Genomic DNA, 22,132 nt, shown 5'->3' with positions numbered 1-22,132 from the left:
CAGACAACAAAGTATCCTAGAAAATGAAGTTCTGGAGGTGGAAGTCATGTCCAGAGGCCAACAGATCGTTGGGAGTTCTCTCCAAGGTTTCAGCCAATGAACCCAGGGACCAGTTGTCTGTGTTTCTGAGTCTGGAGATCACAGAACAGGTAGTGACTACTGTAATAACAATAATGGTGATGATAGGTAAAATTTATATAGTGCTTTTTAAAGTTTGCACTTTGCAAACCTTAAAACAGTACCTCTTGATTCTTACAACATCCTTGCAGTCTCCTATGGAATAACATCAACTATACCTTCTCACTGGCAGGTAGGTTCTCAGTGCCCATTTGTCTGCCCCAGCTGCCTTGTTTACCTTTTTCCTCCTCCTGTGTTGCTAATTCCCTTTCTGTTTACACCTGTTTTTCTTTCTTTGTTCATGCTTCTGTCCTACAAGCCTCATTGTTCCCGGTTGCAGTTAGAAATCTAAATTTACTCTTCCTACTCAAATTTTAGGTCCCTTTTTAATTGTGTAGATTGTAATGTCTGCAAATGACTATGTTCAAACAGAGTTCCAAAGAGAGCTGTGAAAACATTGTAACTTTGGTCTAAGGACAGATTTTTTTTTTGCCTGATGCCTTGAAAAAGTAGACTTAATTTCTTTGCAAGAGAGAAAGGGTTACAGTTAAAGGTCCTGGCCACTAGTGTTTAAAGTGGAGACAACTGTGAAGCAGTTTCTTATTAACCCACATTTGTGAGGATCTGCTGTGTGTCCAACACTACTGTACATACTGGGTGCATCAGCAGATACTAGTGGACAAACTATTGTACCGTATTTCACCGTACAATCGTCCCAGATTTTGTGCCAGATTTTTTTTTTGCAGAAAAAGGATACAACCATTATGTGAAGCTTTAAAAAAAATGCTAGTGTTACTTGTCTTTTAGTTTCCACCAGTCTTACACCAACTTTTTACTCACTGAAAAATGTTTTCATGCTGTTCAACAAACACAATCACTTTTAGCTTGAAGCCCATGAATACTTTTTATATTTACCCATAATCAGAAAGAAATGCTTCTCCCATAAATATATCACTGTCATATGAACTGTACAGTTTAGCTAGTGTGGGAAGATTCAAGTCTTACTATATCATGTGACTTACTCATGGCAGCTTCACCTGCCTGCCTGCCCCTGTTGTACTTCATTGGGTTGAGTGACAATGCCCTTAGTACTACAGCTCTCTAAACAAACCACACAAGCTGGCTTTTGGAAATATACTGACATTGTGGGTGGGCTGAGAATTCTAGGTTCGCAGCTTGCAATGTGTGAGAAATAAATGCATATCCATATGCCACTGGTGAATACATTGCTGCTCTGTTTACCTTTTAAACGGCATGACAAACAGAATTATACTATGTAACAATTACAGCAATGAAAGGTTGTAAACAAAATTTTGGACAGAAACATCCCCCACCCCACCCAAAAGAGCGATGATTATGCAGTAAAACGAATGCTCTTCCTTCCAAGGAACTCAGCTTATTTGGAAAAAAGACACTAGCTTATAAAGACTATCATACAAATTTATAAAGACTGTCATATAAAATCATGTGACTTAAAGGCTATAAATGCTGTAGGAATTCAGAGAGGAAAACCAATGGAACCTGGAGTTATTGGGTAGGCTTCTTGTAGGATAGAGGACTTCAGCTGGTCTCTGAAAGGAGTCAAGATTAGAGGAACAATATGAAGAAAGGCATAGAGCCAGGATTGAGTGTAAGGTATTTGTGCGTAAGTGAGGGGATCAGACTAGAGGGACAAAGTAGGGGAGGGAGAGACAGTTCAAAAGTTAAATGATCCCTTCACTCAGAGGATGAGGGAGAATTCATAGAGAATTGATAAATTCATGAGGTAACTCAGTATTCATGTGTGCAGCACCTCACTCCAAAGGAGGCCTCTCATCTCCGTTGAGTTCTGTCTACTTACTCCAGTCTGGCACATTTGTAGGAAGCACCATTTCCCTTTGTCTCCATTGAGTATAAAACTTCAAAGCCTTCAATATTTTTGCCCCATCTGAGAGCTAAGCTATTGTCTCTTTGGCAGGAGTTACTGGGCAGCTTCCTTATGAGCCAGAGAAAGGGATCCAGAGAGCTGGCGGCAGGGAGACTTGAGTTCAAATCCAACCTTAGATACTTACTAGCTGAGTAAGTTATTTAAACTCTGTTGCCTCAGTTTCCTAAATTGTAAAATGGGATAGTACCTACCTCCCAGGATTATTGTGAGGACCATATGAGATAATGTTTGTAAAGCACTTAGCATAGTGACTGGCACATAGTAGGCACTATATAAATGCTTATTCCTCCTTCCCACATGTTCTAGGACACAATGTAGTTTGTGGCTTCTCTCTGTCATAAACTAGCAGATTGATTTGGGGCAAATCACTTAACTCTTTTAGGTTTCTGTTTTCTCATCTAGAAAATGAGGTTGGGTTAACTGACCTTTAAAACCTTACAGCTCAAAAATTCCATGATTCTGATGCTATTGTGCAGGAAATGCGCATAAATTTGGGGGAGCCTCATTCCAGAAATTTGTAATTAGGGTCTGCTGCATATGATTTTTAAAAGAAAAATTTACTCTGAAGGTGCTCAGAAAGGGCCTATTGGAAGAAGGTGTAGGACCCACTGGAGGTTTCAGAATATGCAGCATAAGACTTTAGAAAGAAGCAACCTTTAGATCAATAACTGAAATCAGCTGATTCCTCGAGAATCACTTTTTTTTTTTAAGAATTTCTTTTTTTTTTTTTTTCTGGTTAGGCAATGGGGTTAAGTGACTTGCCCAGGGTCACACAGCTAGTAAGTATTATGTGTCTGATGCCGGATCTGAGCTCAGGTACTCCTGAATCCAGGGCCAGTGCTCTATCTACTGCGCCATCTAGCTGCCCCGAGAATCACTTCTTAATGCAGAATCTCAAAACCATTTTGCTTCCACCCAGGGTTTCCCCTGGCATGTCTAGACTTCTGCAACAAAAGAGAAAAGGCTGGCAGTTTCCAGCTTCCTAACTGATGTAGTGGATAGTGCATCAGACTTGGAATCAGGAAGACCTGAATTCAAATCCTGCTACAGACACCTACTATCTATGTGACCCCGGGCCTCAGTTTCTTCACCAATAAAATGGGTTGGACTTGATGTCTCTCATGCTCTTCTTCTCCCTCCTCACTCTACCTCCTGGCTTCCTTCAAGACCCAGTTAAAGTCCCACCTTCTGCAAGAAGCCTTTCCCAGATCTTTTTAATATCTTTCTTTGATCTATCCTGCATGTATCTTGTTTATACATAATTGTTTGCATGTCACCTTTTTGTTAGACTGTGAGCTCTCTGAGAGCAGGACTATCTGACTTTTCTACTTGTATCTCCAATGCTCAGAACAGTGTCTGGCACATTGTAGATGCTGAATAAATGCTAGATGACTGACTGATTGACTTACCCTACATCCCTTTTAGCTCTAAATCTATGATCCTATGATCCCAAGTGACCATTCAGCCTAACAACATATTGAATCAATGAATGGTCAAAACAACTATCCTCTCTCAACTGGGTCTCTACTTTCTCCAGGGACTTAAACAATCCTTTAGATAGATGCTACTACCCTAGGGTTGAGAACATCCCAAACAATGTGAAAGTAGTTAGGGTTCATAGAGAATGGAGTAACCCCCTCTTACTCCAATTATCCAGGTATTTCTTCCCACAGTATAGTACCCTATGGTTGAGATGGTCTCTAAAAAGAGAAAGCACTCAGAACAAGTCAGCCTCCCAGTCTCCTAGATGTGCACAACTTCTCCTAGTATACCTAGGTTAACCATACAATCTTCCAAACTTGTGGCACTTTCCTGGGGTTAAAGGAAATTTGTGATCCTCACAACAAACCTAGGAGGTAGGTTCTAATGGTATTATTATCCCCTGTTTGAAGATAAGACTTAGAGAGAGTATATGGCTTGCTCATATTCACATAGCCAGTAAGGGTTGGTGGTGGAACTCTAACCCAGGTCTTTCTTGACTCCAGTGACCTTTCCTTCACACCACATTGCTTTTCAGATCACATTAGCTTTTCTGGCAGTCATGTCACACTATTGCCTCATATTAAGTTTTCAATCCACTAAAATAGTTATTTGTGTTACATCTTGCACTAATGAAATTTATTTTTTCTAACCTGAGCATAAGTCTTTACATTTGTCCTTATTACATTTTGCCATATTAAATTTGGACCATCATTCCCACCTAGATCTTTTTCAGTCTTAACTGTAATTATATGTGTTAAATGTATTTCCTAGATTCATGCCTACTTGTGTTAAGTCAGCAAGTATTTATTAAGTGCTTCCTGTGTGTGCCAGGCACCGTGTTAAATGCTAGGAGTATAAAATATGTTAAGAAAGACAATCCCTTTCCTCAGGGGCCTTACATTCTAATGGGGGAAGACAACACATAAAAGGGGAGGTAAGAAGGAAAGGCGGGTGGCGGTGGGAAGACTGTATCTGGGGCAGGGATATGGTAGCCAAGTATAGAAATATGGGATAGCTGGTCTGGGCCCTTCCCCAAAATGGAAGTTCAGGGAAGAAATAAAAAATGGGAGAAGTGACATGTAGGAGCAAAGTCAAGAGGCAGTGGAAGCACACTGGTGTAGTCTGGAATACTACAGTGTGTCGATTGTGAATTTAATAACCATGCCATGTATGCCTTCATTTAGGCTGCTGCTGAAAAGGGCTAGTATATGCTTCAACAGGTACTACAAAGCAGGAAAGGATTTCATTATTGGACAGATGATGTCTAATGACTCAGGACTAGCCCAGCTAAGTTTGGAGAGGTTCATTTCCAGAGAGTTGAATATGTAGTGATGATGGGGATTATTTTGGCCACAGCAATTGATGAAAACCAGCTACTAAGGTTTAAAGAAGTTTCTATCTATGTTCATGGGCAGCTAGGTGGCACAGTGGATAGAGCACTGGGCTTGGAGTCAAGAAGATCAGAATTCAAATCCAAACACTTCTTAGCTGTCTGACCCTGGGCAAGTCACTTAACCTTGTTTGCCTCAGTTTTCTCATATGTAAAACGAGCTCAAGAAGGAAATGGCAAACCACTCCACTATCTTTGCCAAGAAAACTGCAAATGAGGTCACAAAGAGTTGAACACAATTGAAGTGACTGAATAACAATCTCTGTGTTTGTGGAGAGAAGTATCCTCACTGTTGAAATCATGTCTTTGAAATATATTCTAGATATCCATTAAAATTTGTGATGAGATCAAATTATTTCTTATAGACGTTGAACAGTTAAAAATACAGTCTGAGTGAGGCCTAGAGGACCCTGCCTGCAGAGGAAGGGGCTTTGAGCCTTCATGAATCCAGATTCATCCCAAGTTGGTAAATGAGACTCCAGGTCCAGGGGAGGGGGTAGACTTTTTTCACTTTCTGACTTGTTGCCTTTTATCTGGAGGACTCTGGAGAAATGCTGAAAACAAAGCTTAGCTATGGCTCAGGTGTAAGGCCCACCACTCCCACCTCCAACCACCTATCCAAAGTGACAAGACATAGTGATATAGTCTGGAGAATTACAGTGTCAATTGTGAATTTAATATATGCCTTTAAGCCATTGCTAAAAAATAATTTAAAAAAAGGTTCCCTTTTTTTTTCCTAGAAGAGAAAAGGGTCCCTTCTAGAAAAGGTAGAGTTCTTCCGGGATCTAGAATCATAGGACATGGGTTCCAATTCTGACTTTGCCACTTACTATTCTCTGTCTGACCCCAACTTGACCTGACCACTTAATATTTCTAGCCCTCAGTTTCCTCAGTTTTTACAATTTTTCACAAATCAGAAGGTTGAACTAAGTGACGTCTGAGGTGTCTTCTAACTCTAAATCTTGAGCATAGGAGCGTTGAAGTTACTGATGATGTCTCTCATGAAAAGGGCAAGGATTCTAGCACAGCATGGACTGCATTTGCTGTAGGATGAGGGATAGCTTGGGAAAGGGCATGAAAGGTGGAGGAGGGAATTGGGATTCTTTAGTACTGAGATGGCATAGGAAAAAGTAGCAGGACAGAGTCATTGGGTGAATGATGATGGTAAAGTTGTGAATAATATGTGTTTGCAATGGTGAGTGAACAGAGAAGGGAAATTCTCACTGGCAGTAATAGTGAGAAGGGAAGAGGACATCCTATGACTATTTCATGTGTCATCTTTGAAGATAAATCCTCAGCAGGATAGCCATTTATATTTATAACTGGATAAATTCATATGGGGTGTGTGTGTGTGTGTGTGTGTGTGTGTGTGTGTGTGTGCGCGCGCGCGCGCCTAGTCAGGGCTGCCTGCCTGTACTTGAAATGCTTTCTGTTGCTATGGACCTGATCAGGATTCTCACCAGGGGTGAAGCATATGTCTTAATGAAAAATTGCTAAAACTATCCAGTTATGCTGGTTTTTTAGTTTTTTAGCTGCACGCCTAATTTTTTGATCTATTTCTTCTTTCTTTTGTTGATCAATGTATTTAGAGGTCTACATTTTTCTCTAAGGATATCCATTGCTATGTACCTCAAAAAGTTTTGGTGTATTATTTTTTATTGTCATTTTCATTGATTAAATTTCCTAATGTTTCTGTGGTTTGTTCTTTGACTCACAAAATCTTTAGGATTAAGTTATTTAGTTTCTAATTAAATTTTAATCCTTTCTTCAAAAGTCACTTACTGAATATAGTTTTTATTTTGTTGTGGTCAATAAAAATATGTTCAATATTTCCACTTTTGTTTGTAAGGTTTTTAAGGTAGGTATATTTACTAAGATTATGTTACATTGTAAGAAACTAGAATTGCTAAAACACCCCTTTTTTTATTTAACAAATTACTTCAGGTTAAACAGGTTATATCACCAGATACCCTTACGTTTACTTGAAGAGCCCAGGAGGTTATTATCCTCTCTTTTGCTGAACTTTGGTCCAGCAAAATCAATTCATTATTTACCTTAACTTAAAGCAATCAGGAACTGGAATACTGGAAAAGATTAAATTCTTTCTTAAATCTGAGCCATTTTTCCTGGTCTGAAAGCTACAGAGAATATTATGTTTTCTAAAATGATTATAGAATTTTTAGTTTTGCAAATCTTGGGTATATCCTCAGGTGAAGTACGGAAACCATTTGCTCGTTTTCTGAGTCTAGACAAGACCAAAGTCCTGCTTTACACGAAGACAGAAGAAGCATTAATTGTGAGGTCAAGCTACAAGAGCAATGGGCCAAACAGCAGCTATCTTTCTGTATATTTAGAAGACCTGGAAGTGGCACAAGTGGTAAACGTGACCAAGATGTCCTCGGAGGTGATGAACTTTAAAATAAGCCTGCTGACAAAGAGAGAAGGTGAGACAAGTTTAATCATTCAACTATGGGATTCCGTAGGTGGGCAAGATAGACTAGTTGAAGAGATAAAAGATATTCAAATCAAGGTGATCTTCAAACCTAAAACTGAGACTCTCCTACAGGCACCTTTGCATTTTGACAGCTCTGCCCTAATGCTGATTTTACCAATGATACTGCTTAATAAATGTGCATTTGGCTGCAAGATTGAAGTGGAGACACTCCAGATTGCATGGAAGAAACCCTTGCCAATACTTCTTGGTGGAGCTATACAATTTTTTGTCATGCCATTCTGTGGATTTGTTTTTACTAGGATTTTGGCATTATCCCAGGCTCTCTCTTTCGGATTTGTCATGACTTGTACCTGTCCTGGAGGAGGTGGAGGCTATCTCTTTGCCCTGCTTCTGGAAGGTGATATCACTTTGGCCATTGTGATGACTTGTGCTTCAACATTATTAGCACTGATAATGATGCCTCTAAATTCATTTATTTATAGTAGAATGTTGGGGCTGCATGGTTCACTTCATATTCCTGTTTCTAAAATCGTGACAACCCTCTTTTTCATAGTTATACCGATATCAGTAGGCATAATCATTAAGCGGAAAGTACCTAAATGGGCAAGCTACCTAGAAAAAATAATTAAACCTTTTAGTTTTGTGTTAATGTCTATAGGGATATATTTGAGCTTCAGGATGGGATTAATGTTTGCAAGAACAATCAACTTGGAGGTATTTTCCCTGGGACTATTAATTCCTGCTTTGGGTTTGTTGTTTGGATATTCTTTTTCTAAAATGTTTATGTTGCCCCTTCCAGTTTGCAAAACAGTTGCTATTGAAGGTGGGGCATTAAATAGTTTCTTAGCACTGGCCATTATTCAGCTCTCTTTTCCACAACACAAGGCAGAGTTGGCATCAGTTGCTCCTTTTACAGTAGCCATGTGTTCTGGTTGTGAAATGTTGTTTATGATTCTATTATACAAAGTTAAGAAAATTACTGCTCTCAATGAAGATGAAAAACTAAACTCTTTTGTCTAATAAATTCTTATAATCATTTGACAAATATTTACTGAGCACCTGCCATGTATTGGTCTCTGAAGAAAATAAAAATTAATATCAGAAACAGTTCCAGCCTTTGAGAATCTATCAGTCTAGATAAGAGATAAGAGAAAAAGATAAGTAACACTACAAGACCTAAATGAGAAATGTCAAATACCTAGAACAGTGGGTAAAGGCTAAGAGAAATCAGAGGATGAGATTCTATAGGAATTCAGAGACAGAGCAATCACTTTCAGCTAAGTTTACCAAAAATCAAATCAAAAGAAAAGAAACCAGAATAAACAAACAAAAAAAGCCATAAAGTAAGGTAAGTAACTTAGTAATAAATGACTGACTTTATGATAAAACACTAGATAATCCAGTTGAATACCAGTCTAGGTAGTAGCTTTTCTTCCAGTTGGAGTGATCTTGAAAGGATAGATAGAAAGATGGGGTCTGAGCTGGACCCTTTTGATTCTCATCTCTATCAAAAGAAAGAATATTTTTTGAAATTTTGTCTAAATTAATCTTTTATCCTCTCATATTACCATAAGTCCCTACTATGTAAACATTTATATAGCCCTTTAAAATTTGTAAGTTACTTTACAAGTATTATTTCACTTTATCCTCGTAACAGCCCTGGGTGGTAGGTGCTATTATTATTTTCATTTTAGAGAAAACTGAGGCAGACAGAGGTTGAAGGACTTGCCCAAGATCATCCAGCCAAGTGTCTGAAGCCAGATCTGAACTTAGGTCTTCCTGACTCCAGGTCCAGCACTACATACACTGAGCCACATGCTTACCAAATGAAATAACATCCACCTTGGATCTTCTGCCTCAAAACTGTCCCTTTTTCTACCTTTCTTATATATCTGTAAATGATGCTGACTATTGTCTTTATCATCTAGGCTTGCAGTCTTGACATTATTCTTGCCTCTTCCCTCTCCCTCACTATTGCCATATTCAATCTATCTACAAATCCTATAGATTTTAGTCATGTGACATTTCTCATGGTCATCATTTACTTTTGATTTCCATGGTCATCACCACTCCACTTTGTGCTTTCATTAACCCTCATCTGGCTACAAGTCAACAGCCTCCTACAGTCATGGACTCTTGCCTGAAAACCTTCATTGGCTCCTCACTGCTTATCAAATAGAACCCTAAATCCTTAGTCTAGCATTCAAGACTGTAAGAACCTTCTATCTAGCTGTGTCTCCTTATTTTAATCCAAATTATTGCGTTACTCTGGGCTTTTGGGTCTCCACATCTTTTTGCTGCTGTCCTTTTTGCTTAGAAGGTATGATGACTTCAATATTTCTGTTAAAATTCTATCCATCCTTTAAAGCCCAAATCAAATCCCACCTCCTCCATTAAGCCATTCATCTTCCTCGGTACTCCAGCGACACTCTGTTTCTATTTTTCCTATGGCATTTAATGTAGTGGATAGTGTTGGAGTCAGAAGCACCTGGGTTCAAATCTATAGTTGTTGAATGAATGAGTGAACAGCATTGTTGTCATATATGAGTAAAAAATAGGATAGGGTCCATATTAAAGAATTTAATTTTCTGTAGGACAGACTCTGAAATTTTAGTGGGAGTAGTTCCTATCTATTTTCAGCTGTCTAGTTTCTTTCAAAGCATGTGGTTCTCAGTGTATGCTCATGTTTAAAACAATTCATATATTTAGTCATAGTCAAAAATGTTACCATTAAGTCTCTGCTGATTATTAAAATTTCAATTTGACAATTAGGGATGGTGTCAAGAACTTACAAATAGTTGCTGCTAACATCTTTTGCCATCTTACCCATAGAATCATGTGATTTTATTCCCAGCTTTCTCATCATATGACAAAAGAATCAAACACAACCATGGTTCCCATCTCATGTAACCATGGACCAGAGATTACTTATGTGCCCTACTTTAACTCAGTCAGTCAATAAACATTTATTAAGTGCCTACTGTGAGCCAGGCCTTGTGCTAAGTGCAGGGGATACAAAGAAATGTAAAAGACAGTCCCTGCTCTCAAGAAGCTCACAATCTAATCAAGGGAACAACATTTAAACAATTATATACAAAAAAGTTATATACAGTTGAAATAATCAACAGAAGGGAGGCACTAGGAATAAAGGGGATTAGGTAAGGCTTCCTGTGGAAAGTGGAATTTTATCTGGAACATGAAGGAGAAGCAAAGAGGTAGAGATGAGGAGAGAGATCATTCCAGACACAGGAGACAGTCAATGAAAACACCTAGAATCAGCAGATGTAGGGTCTTGTTTGAGAAACAACAAGGAAGTCACTAGATCTCAGAGTATGTGGGTGGGGGAAGTGCTTAAGGTATAAAATGACTGGAAAGAGAGGTAGGGCAGGTTATGAAGGAATTTGAATACCAAACAGAAGATTTTATATTTGATCTTGGAGAGGATGGAAAGCCACTAGACTTTATTGAGTAAGGAGGATGACACAATCAATCAGTCAGTCAATAAACAATTTTTAAGCACCTTCTATGTGCCAGGCACTGTGCACTGGGGATCCAAAAAAAAAAAAAAAAAAAAAGAGTCCCCAGCCTCAAAGAGCTTACAATCCATTGGGGGACCTGTACTTTAGGAAGATCACTTTGACAGCTGAATGGTAGATGGACTGAAGTGGGAAGAGACTTTTAGTAGGCAGACAAACTAGCAGGCTATAGTCCAGTTGTGAAATGATAAGGACATATATCAGGGTGATTTATACCAGTGTCAAAGTAGTGACTGGGCCATATTCCAGAGATGCTTCAAAGGTGAAATCAACAGGTTTTGGCAACAAATTGGATATTGGAGGTGAGGGTGAATGAGAAGTTGAGGATGACATACCTAGTTTTTGTGCCTGGGTGACTGAGAGGACGGTGGTGTCTTCAACAGTAAGAGAGAAGGTAGGAAGAGGGAAGGGTTTTGGGGAAAAAATAGTGAATTCAGTTTTGGACATGTTAATTTTAAGATTTTAGGATATCCAATTCAAGATGTCTAATAGGCAGTCAGAGATATAAGATACTAGACTGGAGGTCAGAAGAGATGTTAGAGCTAGACAAGTAAATCTGAGAGTCATCTGCATAGAGATCATAATTGAATCCATAGGAGCTAGTGAGATCACCAAGAGTAGTATAGAGGGAGAAGAGAAGAGGACATAGGACAAAGACCTAGGGCTCATCCATATTTAGTGGACATGACCTGGAGAAAGATCCAGCAAAGGAGACTGAGAAGAACTAGTCAGATAGGTTAGGAGAATCAGGAGAGAGTAGTATCATGAAAACCTAGAGTATCAGTGCCAAGAAGGATGAAGACTGAAAAAAGGTCATTATGCTGCAGTTTCATGGTGTGTTGTGGTGGCACCATCTCAAAGAATTCAGTCAGACCCTTCTACTCCAAGTATAGGCATTTATTGAGGATTGACGCCTCACAGAAGCAGGCTATGTTCCAAGAAGAACCAGAAACTTAGTAAGACAAAAAATTTATAGTGTAATGATGCGGATTACACAACAGAAATTATGAATATTAAAAAGGCAGGAGGGGTTTGTTAAGGGGTTAGGTAATGGAGAGGGGTCCCTTCTAGGGTTCGGTGGTCAAACATCCTGTTTGTACTGCTTTCTGATTGGCTAGCTATTGTGGTCCTTTCTGGTCAAGATGGATTATTAGGTATTGTGGTTCTGTCTTGGGCTAAATGGATGATGTGATTGTGGTTGAGTATAAGAACACACCTGTTCAAATATGTTAATTAGATCTGGGGGCAGTAGCTAGCTAGGGGCAGTGGCTATATTGAGTTTGGGGGCCTGAGGCAGGTTTGTGTGGTTAAATGAGGACATGCCTGCTGTTCAGTGGAGTCCATAAGGAAGTTAGAATGTTGAGGTTGGGGGCACCTTTATTAGGATTCCATCAGTTAGATTTGGCAACTAATAGATTCTTAAAGACTTTAGAGAGAGGAGTTTCCATTGAATGAATGAACACAAATTTAGGTTTATTAAAAGATAAGTAAATTAGAAGGTGATTATTCAACTTTCAAAAAGGATTACTAGTTTGCTTTATGGTATTCACCATAAAATTTCTTTAAATAACAAATTCTTTTTGTGTATGTAATTCAAATTACATACAGCTTTTCAGAAAAACATCTCATTGGACTGGAACTTGGAAAAATCTAATTACTATTAGGATTAGGTAATCTTTAGTGTTCCTTTCAACTCTATATTATATTATTTTTTGTGTAAAGAACTTATACCCCACACCACATTCTTAACTCCATGTTAATTTGCTAACATGTTAACTTCTTTGGCTGACCCCCATACCTGGAATGTTCCTCCTTTCTCACACTGCCTCTTGGCTTCCCTCAAGACTCAGCTCAAATCCTGTCTTCTTAGTTTTTCTTGCTCACCCTGAATCCTAACTGTTCACTGAATTCCTTCTGAAATTACCTTTCATTTACTTTGTGTCTATCTTGTGTATACATGACTGTTTGCATATTGTCTCCCCCCACTAGAATATGAGCTCTTTTGATGGCAGGAACTGTTTTTGCCTTTTTGTGTGTCCCCAGCCCCTTAACATAGTCCCTGGCACATAAGTGCTTAATAATAATAATAAAATTAATTAATTAAGTGCTTAATAAATGCTTAATAAATATTATTATGATTAATTGACTATACCAACGTTGGTATAGTAGAAAGGCCACTACTAGATTTGGAGCCAGAGATCTGGATTCCAATTCAGACTCTACCATACTCAAGTTATAATGTCTCTGGTCCTGTTTCCTCACTAATAAAATGAGGATGGACTAAATGATCATTAATAACATTCTAAAAGGGTATTGAATGGAGGGTGGTAAAGCACTGCTATCATCCTGAGTAGATCAACAAATCAGATGGTTATTTATGATTATGCACACTAAAAGCAATTTTCCACTTTAAGAAGCAGTTGAGTATCTAGGGATTGAACTTAAGACTTCAAAATATTTCAATTAATTTTATATTCTTTTATTGATGTGTCATAGCAAGTTATTTATAACAGCTATATGAATTAAATGGGAGTGCACTATTGATTGTATGCTCACAGACCCATAGAATTTTATCTGAGATATTCTTTGTGATTAATGGCATAAAACAGACTTAATGAGTCAATTTTTATGCAGTCTATTTTACATAGCCAAGATTTATGGTACAAAGGAAGGCAATCATGTGATTTCATGAGGTTCTTTCTAGCATAAGGGCATGATACTATCACATTTACTCTTATACCAGGATAAAGAACCTATTACAAATCTCTAACTGGTTAGACAGATAAAGGTCCAAAATCTGCACCTGTAGAAGGGATATCCACATAGATTCATCAAGTTAGAACTGTTTCAATAAAATTTTAACAAAAGAATAAACTGAGGCAGACCTCCATTTATTAGCAGAGGCATGCTACCTGTCAACAAGTGGGTCGCATGGTTTGCCTCCATTTATGCCAAAGACCCAGAACAAGAGGACAGTTCTCCTTACATAGGTTTTTGGGGAGTACAGAACAAAGAACAGAACAGGGTATGGAATTAAGGGCAACATGACTGGTTACAGAACTGAGGTGCAGGGAACAATGTGATTGATTGGAAGTTTGGTAATGGGGGCTAGCAATGCCACTTCCTGCCCCGCTTCCCTTTTTTTCTCATGAGACTAAGAAGTGCTCTTTGTTTGAGTCCAGTTGAGAGTGGCCCATACTTTTGGACAAACCAGACCTCTTTGAAAGATAGCTTGGTGAATTAAAGATATCAGGCCCAAACTCCCTTGCTTTCTCACATATTCTCCAAGGTCAGTTAAATTCCTTGAGGCAGGAAAGGTGGAGTTTTAAATTTAACCCATTACATGCCAGTTAAACTCTGAACTAAATTCAGAGACAAGAACTGTGACTTGACAGTTACAGTGCAAAATCAATTACAGTTATCCCTTCCACAACTTGACTTTCCCCATCGTGGTTTCTATATATCACGGGTTAGCATAAGAAATTAAATGAGAATTTGGGGGGATTTTTGTGGAAGTCACAGATGACACTTGAAGACCAGCAGATGACACAGAAAAAGTTTAGAGACTCAGAAGTGCATAAAATATATGTATAGTATTGTATAATATGAACATATTTTATCTTTTAAGATCATAATTCAGACTTCTTCTCAGGTATGAAGAGAGGGTCAAAAAATTTTAGGCGGATTTTTCAGCCTGAGGGGACACCATGCCTATAACCATTGAGATATAGAAGGGATAACTATACTTGTAAATAGGATCAATAAGAAAATGATAGTGTCAATCTTAATCTTTTCAGAACTCTCTTCAACCTCTCATCTGTAAAAATAATTAAACCACTTTAGAAACCGCAGGGACTATCCTGGGGAAACACATGCACATTTTGGTTTAAATTAGATTTTCTTTTATGTACAGTATTATATAAAGATGAAATGTGGTGTAGTTGAAATAGTGCTGACCTTGAGGTTATAACAGAGTGTGGTAGAGTTCAAATTTTGCCTGCCACTCAATGCCTGTGTGACCATAACCTCTAATGTGTATTCACTACAGATGATGAATGAATTATATCCAGAATTGAATAGAAGGAGAAAGGGCTGAAATGAGTTTTAGAAACTACGAAGCATTTTCAATAATGCTATCATGCTCCTTGCCACAAAAGCGCATTTGTTTAATACTTATATTCCCAGTAATGCTGTATGACTATGAATCATTCAACACCACAATTCCATAAAAATCAAAATTGTAGGTGACCTTAAAGGAAATAAATAGAAAAACATAAGGGGTTTTTGAGTAGACTGAATATGATCAATGATGATTTGGTCTCCAAAAGTTGTATAAAATACATCAAGTATGTATATGACTTAAAGTAGGTTATGTGATACACATCAATGGATTTGGAATCAGGGGACTTGAATTTGAATCCCTGGCTTTTCTATTTAGTACCTGTGTGACACTGGGCAGGTAAATTAGCTTCATTTTCTTCTTCTGAAAAATGTTAGTCTTGGGCTAGATCACCTCTAACATCCCTTTGCAGCTGTAAATTTATGGCCCCATGAAAAAAGGAGGTAGATAGATCATTCAACAAGCAGATCAAAAAGCAACACTAATATCTACAAAATTTAAAAAGATCTAAAGGACCTTTGTGTGTTGGGAGGATTTTCTGTGGGCGACTTACAGAAAAATAGGTAGGGGAAAGCAGATAGAATGAGAAGGCTCACATGAATGGTAATCTATATTAGTAAAAGGAATATCCACAGAATTAGAACAGAGTTTATAAGGATGAACCAATGGACAACACACTGAGAGACTTTAAAGAAAAACAACACAAAGCAAAGGCTCATTTGCTACTCTCTCATAGGGTCCTGTTTAAATAAGAAGCTTAGGGCATCAGGCTTTAGAAAAGTAAAGACAAGGTACTCTATCTCATTGACTCCAGGAACAGATTTCATTTCCAGCATGCAAGTATAACTAATGACAATGCTGAATTTAGTTGCTTTTTTAAAAAAAGCAAATTCTGGAAGGCAATCATTGGATGGGAGTAAAAGCATTGTTCATCAAAATAAAAATTTCCCGTGCCAGTTATTACTGCTACTGAATACCTTGTACCTTAAGCTATTAAAGTTTAAAACTCACTAAGACCTTTGGGATACCGTGTATTTGTACAGCACTTTTAACTGCCTGGCTCATCTTTTTGGCCACAAGACTAAATGGGATTATCAAAGAAGAGCAATAGTATGTGAATTAAGCCGATGAAAGTAACCTTTCATGTAATACCAGTTCCATTTTTTTGCCATATGATACAAAAGGTCCCTCAAACACAGCTCTGGTAATTTTGTTGATTGGTCGTTCACAAGCCTAAATTGAGCAAATATCTTCTCCCAACTGACTTATTTTTGTGTTTTATTTGCATTGACTATCATACTACTATAAATGGCTGCTGAATGAATGATTCATCTAAATTTGGGTGTTAATGGAGAGTATTGGGGATAATAGTAATAAAATATTGTGGTTTAAGGTTTGTAAAAGTCTTTTAAAATATGATCTCATTTTGGCCTCACAATAACCCTGGGAAGTAGGTGCTATTGTTATCCCCATTACACAGATGAGGAAACTGAGGCAACTGGCGGTGAAGGGACTTGCCCAGGGTCACACAGTTAGTAAGTAAATGTAAGGTGGTTTTGAACCGGGTCTTCAGTGAAGGAAGGGCAAGAAGGATGTTTGGGAGAAAGTAACGGAAGGAGGGGACAGATTAAGGTTGGCCAATGGAGGAATGCAGAAGGCAAAGAAAGGGAAGAGATGGCCGTGGAAGGTTCACAACGCTGGAGGCCCGGCGAGAGGGGCTCGCGCATCTCGGGCCCCTGAGGGCCTCAGGTACGGTCCAGGAGGAAGGCGGGACTTCCTGTCCCAAAGATGAACGGCTTCCGATCCGGAAGAACGGACTCTAACGGCAACAGAGAGAGCCGGCCGGGAGTTTGAGACTGGTAGGTGAGATTGGGGATGTCTTCCCCCCCTCCCCCCCCAGCCCCCAGGCTTTTCCTCCCCCCCCCACTCCACCTCTCGTGGCTTGAGGACTCCTTTGCTTTCTCTTTCCCCTCCCCCACTTCTAGCCCACCAAGGTAGGGGGGGAAGCCGGCGGTGGCGGCCTAAATCTGGCGCCTGCGCACTGGGGCCGGGGTCGACCCTCTGGACTGTGCGAGCCGCGCGGAGGAGGGCGTGACGGCCGGACCCAGACAAGACCCCGAGGTGACAGAGGGGGCGGTGCCACGGCGGGGGGCGGGGGCTGAGTTGGAGGCAGGCGGGAGCGCAGCCGGGGGTGGGAGGGCGTGGGTACACCCGCAATAAATTCGTTCAGCGCCTCGACCCCACCCCGCCCCACCTGAGCCTTCTTCCTCCAGCCCTACACACCCTGGCCCCATTCTCCTAAGCCCTGGCACCCTGCCCTGGCGGTGGGGGGGGGGCTGGACTGGCAGGGACTTCATGCCCCCCTCCCCACCCCCTGGACACATTGTGGAGAGGGCTCCTCACTTAGTACCACAGGTTAACTTCCTGGTGTCCAACTTTTTTTTTTTTTAAACCTGTGTGACCTTACACAACCCCCTTAATCTCTCTGGGCCGCACTTTCCTGAAGTGCTTAAATTGACCTTAAGGTTTTGTCTTTGTATGGCCTGTTCCTTGCATACAGTAAGCACTTAATAAATGCTTGTTGAGTTATTGAATCTTGTGTCTTAATTGAGAAGCAGCTGTTTCATTCATTCAACGATATTTATTGGGCATCCCCATTGTACAAGTCACAGGGCTGAGGGCAGTGGCCTGTGGCAACAGAGATAATGGGAGGGAGACCTGGGGACAGCAGCAGAATCCTGATTCCTCCACTTATTACCTGTATACTCTTGGGAAAGCCACCATGTCTCTGACTCTCAAGTAAAAAGGTTTGGACTAAAGACTTCCTGCCTTAAGTAATGTGACATTTTGCATCTCTCATATATTTCCCCTTTTCACTAACAAGACAATACCTTGTTAAGGCCTATCTGGATATAAAAACATTTTAAAAATATCTTTTATTATAAACTTAATAATAAAAGCATTGAACATTTCAGTATACAAAAAAGAGGGTTGTATATATAAAACTGTGAACTTATGTTACATAGTTTGTGTCTTTTAAAATTTATTCGGTTTAACATGATATTAACAAAATAACCCTGCTTATCTTTGTTCTCTTCTGAACTAGCTTCTGCTCTTTCCCCTGTATTATTTAAGCATTTCAGTGGTATTTTTAAATTTTCTTTCCCTTTTTTTTGGCTTCACTCTTTTTAGTCCCCCAACTATTATCCCCCACTTCCAACTTCCTTTATTTTCCCTCTTCCTATATCACTTGGACTATTCAAACAGCTTCCCCTTATGGAAGATTCCAGCCATGTGGTCTGGTAGCTAAAAAATGACCTTGATTTTTAGATGAATTAAAGTCTTTTTTTTTTTGAGAACATCTAATTCTTTTTTTTAAATTTTTAAAATTTATTTATTTTTAGTTTTCAACATTCAATTCCACAAGATTTTGAGTTCCAAATTTTCACCCCATCTCACCCCTCCCCCCACCCCAAGATGGCATGCATTCTGAATACCCCTACCCCTAGTCTGCCTTTCCTTCTGTCTTTCCCCCCCTTTTTCTGGTAGGGCAGGATAGATTTCTGTACCCCATTTCCTGTATTTCTTATTTCCCAGTTGCATGTGAAAACATTTTTTTAAACATGTGTTTTTAAAACTTTGGGCTCCAAATTTTCTCCCTTCCTCTCTCCCCACCCACCCTCATTGAAAAGGTAAGCAACTCAATACCGGTTATACATGTGCAGTTATGCAAAACACTTCCATAGTAGTCATGTTGTGAAAAACTATTTCCCTTAATCCTATTCTGCCCCCCATTTATTGTATTCTTTCTTTTGACCCTGTCCCTCCTCAGAAGTGTTTGCTTCTGATTACCCCCTCTCCTAATCTGCCCTCCTCTCTATCATCTCCCTGCTCTCTTGTTCCCGCCCACCTCCCCATTTTCCTGTAGGGTAAGATAGATTTCCATACCCAATTGAGTGTGTATGTTATTCCCTCCTTAAGCCAAATCTGATGAGAATAAGATTCACTCATTCCCTCTCACCTTCCCCCATTTCCCCTCCACTGTAAGAGCCTTTTCTTTTTTGTTTTTTGTGGGATAATTTACCCCATTCTACCTCTCCCTTTCTCCTTCTCCCAGTATAATCCTCTCTCACCACTTTATTTTATTCTCCAGATATCACCCCTTCATCTTCAACTCACCTTCCTCTATCTATCAATATATATGTATATGTATATATATACATACATATAATTTTTTTCCTCCAACTACCCTAATACTGACAAAGGTCTCATGAGCTACAAATATCATTTTTCTGTGCAGGAATGTAAACAGTTCAACCTTAAGTCTTTTGTGGTTTTTCTTTCCTGTTTACCTCTTCATGTTCCACCTGAGTCTTGTATTTGAAAGTCAGATTTTATATTCAGCTCTGGTCTTTTCATCAAGAATGCTTGAAAGTCCTCTATTTCACTGAATGACCATTTTTTCCCCTGAAGGATTATACTCAGTTTTGCTGGGTAGGTGATTCTTGGTTGTAATCCTATCTCCTTGGCCTTCTGGAATATTATATTCCATATCCTGTGGTCCCTTAATGTAGAAGCAGCTAAATCTTGTGTTATCCTGATTGTATTTCCACGATACTTGAATTGTTTCTTTCTGGCTGCTTACAATATTTTCTCCTTGACTTGGGAACTCTGGAATCTGGCTACAATATTCCTAGGAGTTTTCCTTTGGGATCTCTTTCAGGAGGAGATCAGTGGATTCTTTCAATTTCTATTTTGCCCTCTGGTTTTAAAATATCAGGACAGTTTTCCTTGACAATTTCTTGAAAGATGATGTCTAGGGTCTTTTTTTGATCATGGCTTTCAGATAGTCCAATAATTTTTAAGTTCTCTCTCCTGGATCTATTTTCCAAGTCAGTTGTTTTTCCAATGAGATATTTCACATTGTTTTCTAATTTTTCATTCTTTTGGATTTGTTTTACAGTGTCTTGATTTCTCATAAAGTCACTAGCTTCCAGTTGCTCTATTCTAATTTTTAAGGATTATTTTATTCTATGAGCTTTGGGACTTCCTTTTCCATTTGGCCAATTTTGCTTTTTAAGGCATTCTTCTCCTCACTGGCTTTTTGGATCTCTTTTGCCATTTGGGTTAGGCTATTTTTTAAGGTGTTATTTTCTTCAATATTTTTTGGGGTCTCCTTTAGCAAGCTGTTGACTTGTTTTTCATGATTTTCTTGCATCACTCTCATTTCTCTTCCCAGTTTTTCCTCTGTTTCTCTTACTTGCTTCTCAAAATCCTTTTTGAGCTCTTCCAAGGCCTGGGACTGATTCATATTTTTCTTGGAGGCTTTGGATGTAGGAGCTTTGACTTTGTTGTCTTCTTCTGGTTGTATGTTTTGATCTCCTTTGTCACCAAAGTAAGATAATATAGTCTGACTCCTTTTGCGCTGCTTACTCATGATCCCGGCCAATTACTTGAGTTATAAACTCTTTGTTAAGGTAGGGGTCAGCTTCCAATGTGGAGAATGTACTGTCCCAAGCTTCAGGGGTGTTGTACAGCTGTTTTCAGAGGTATTTCTAGGGACTGTAAATTTTCAGTTCTTCCAAGGTGGTATGATAAGGGTTGAGGTGTTTACTCCTTTCCTAGCCTGTGCTCTGGTCTATGAGTGACCATAAGCAAGTACTCTTTTCTGTCTTGAAACTGTGAGAAGGATTTCCTGTCCACAGCCACTACACGCTCCACCACACCAGCACTCCTCCTGGCCCCGGGACTGCCACCCAGAACTGTGACCCAGATCCAAGCACGGGCAAAGCAAGAGAATCCTGCACCAGCAAAGAGATCCCTGTAATCCCCCTCTAATCAGCCCCTCGATTCCCCCTCAGTCTGTGGGCCAGAAGCTCAGAAGGCAGCCTCAGCCCCAGGCTGAGCTCGGGAACTGAGGGTGGGACCTAGCTTCTCTCACTTACCAAAGAAGCAGACTTTTCCCACTGACCTTCTAAGTTGTTTTTGGCATTTGTGGGTTGAGAGGTATGGAAACCACCACAGCTGTCTGCGATTCAGTCCTCTGAGGCCTGCTCCAGGTTTGCTGTGGTCTGCGCCCCCACGCCACACTGGGCTTCTCTCCCAACCTGGCGCGATATACCTTTCTGATCAACCATCCAGCTTGTCTTGGGCTGGAAATTTGTTTCACTCTGTCTTTTTGTGGGTTCTGCCGCTTTAGAATTTGTTTAGAGCCATTTTTAAACAGGTATTTGGACGGGTTTAGGGGAGAGCTCAAGCAAGTCACTGCTTTCTCTCTGCCATCTTGGCTCCGCCCCCCTCCCCCCCCAATTAAAGTCTTGAACAAGGTCACTTTGGTCTGTTTGAGTTATTGAATGTATATTTGAGGATCACCTTACTGATCTCTTATGCATCATTATTACAATCTGAATCATAAGGTTCATCCAAATTCAGAGTTTCTGGTTGTTAAAATCTGTCTGAAGTGATGGTAGATTTGGATATTGAACAGCATATCTAGATTTGTAGGTAATGCCTAATATACTTGTTAAGCAGAAATAGCAATATGTTGAATTTTTCTTTTCTATTCTCTCCAGATTATAGGAACTTTAAAGAACATATGAGGATATCCATGTATCCAGCCAGTTAGTAGTCTAATAGTACAAATAAGGGGCCCAAGGCTTATAGTGATTACCTATTTTAAAATCAAAATAGAGTTCATATGTTTTCTTAACTAGATCAGTAAAATTTTGTCTCTGATATTTATAAGCTGGATCATAACAAAAATTATTTAAATGGTTGACATCAACAAAGTACAAAACGCTTGAGAAAACAAATACTAAAGATGTTTACCAAATGATACCTGGCATTACAACTAACAGAAATCTGCTAAATATTGAGTTTTACTGCATGTCTGAACATCTCAGCCTTCTTGCCAACTAGCATATAACTGGTATTTCACATGGCATGTAAGAATAAGCCAACTAGTTAGTGATTTCTCATTACTGTCCCCAATCAAACCATCCTTTATTCATTTTATCACCACCTCCTATTGTGTAATTTATGTAAATATTTGCCTGTCACTTAATAATCAGGCCTCAAATAAAAATTGCCTTTGCAATTTTTGTTT

The 22,132-nt window shown here is 39.3% G+C and overlaps 2 protein-coding genes across 4 annotated transcripts in view; both read left to right on the top strand.

Moving 5' to 3' along the window:
* Positions 1–7,068: 7,068 nt before the first annotated feature.
* Positions 7,069–8,391, top strand: LOC114053750 (sodium/bile acid cotransporter 5-like). Its single transcript, XM_027876890.1, has one exon. It carries the CDS (start codon positions 7,069–7,071, stop codon positions 8,389–8,391), a length of 1,323 nt encoding a protein of 440 aa, XP_027732691.1.
* An 8,429-nt stretch (positions 8,392–16,820) lies between these two features.
* Positions 16,821–22,132, top strand: part of LOC114054302 (inositol monophosphatase 1) — a 45,423-nt gene continuing 40,111 nt past the window's right edge. For 2 of the 3 annotated variants that reach the window (XM_027877510.1, XM_027877509.1), the window contains exon 1: positions 16,821–16,886. The gene's annotated coding sequence lies outside the window, so the exon portion shown is untranslated. Of the gene's footprint in view, positions 16,887–17,091; positions 17,149–22,132 lie in introns of those variants that run through there. The other variant, XM_027877511.1, reaches the window with a different exon arrangement.

This window comes from Vombatus ursinus, unplaced genomic scaffold, assembly GCF_900497805.2.
Source record: "Vombatus ursinus unplaced genomic scaffold, bare-nosed wombat genome assembly UNPS02014812.1, whole genome shotgun sequence".
Lineage (NCBI taxonomy): Eukaryota > Metazoa > Chordata > Mammalia > Diprotodontia > Vombatidae > Vombatus > Vombatus ursinus.
Note: the sequence above shows the minus strand (reverse complement) of the source record. Positions and strands in the feature narration are given on the sequence as shown.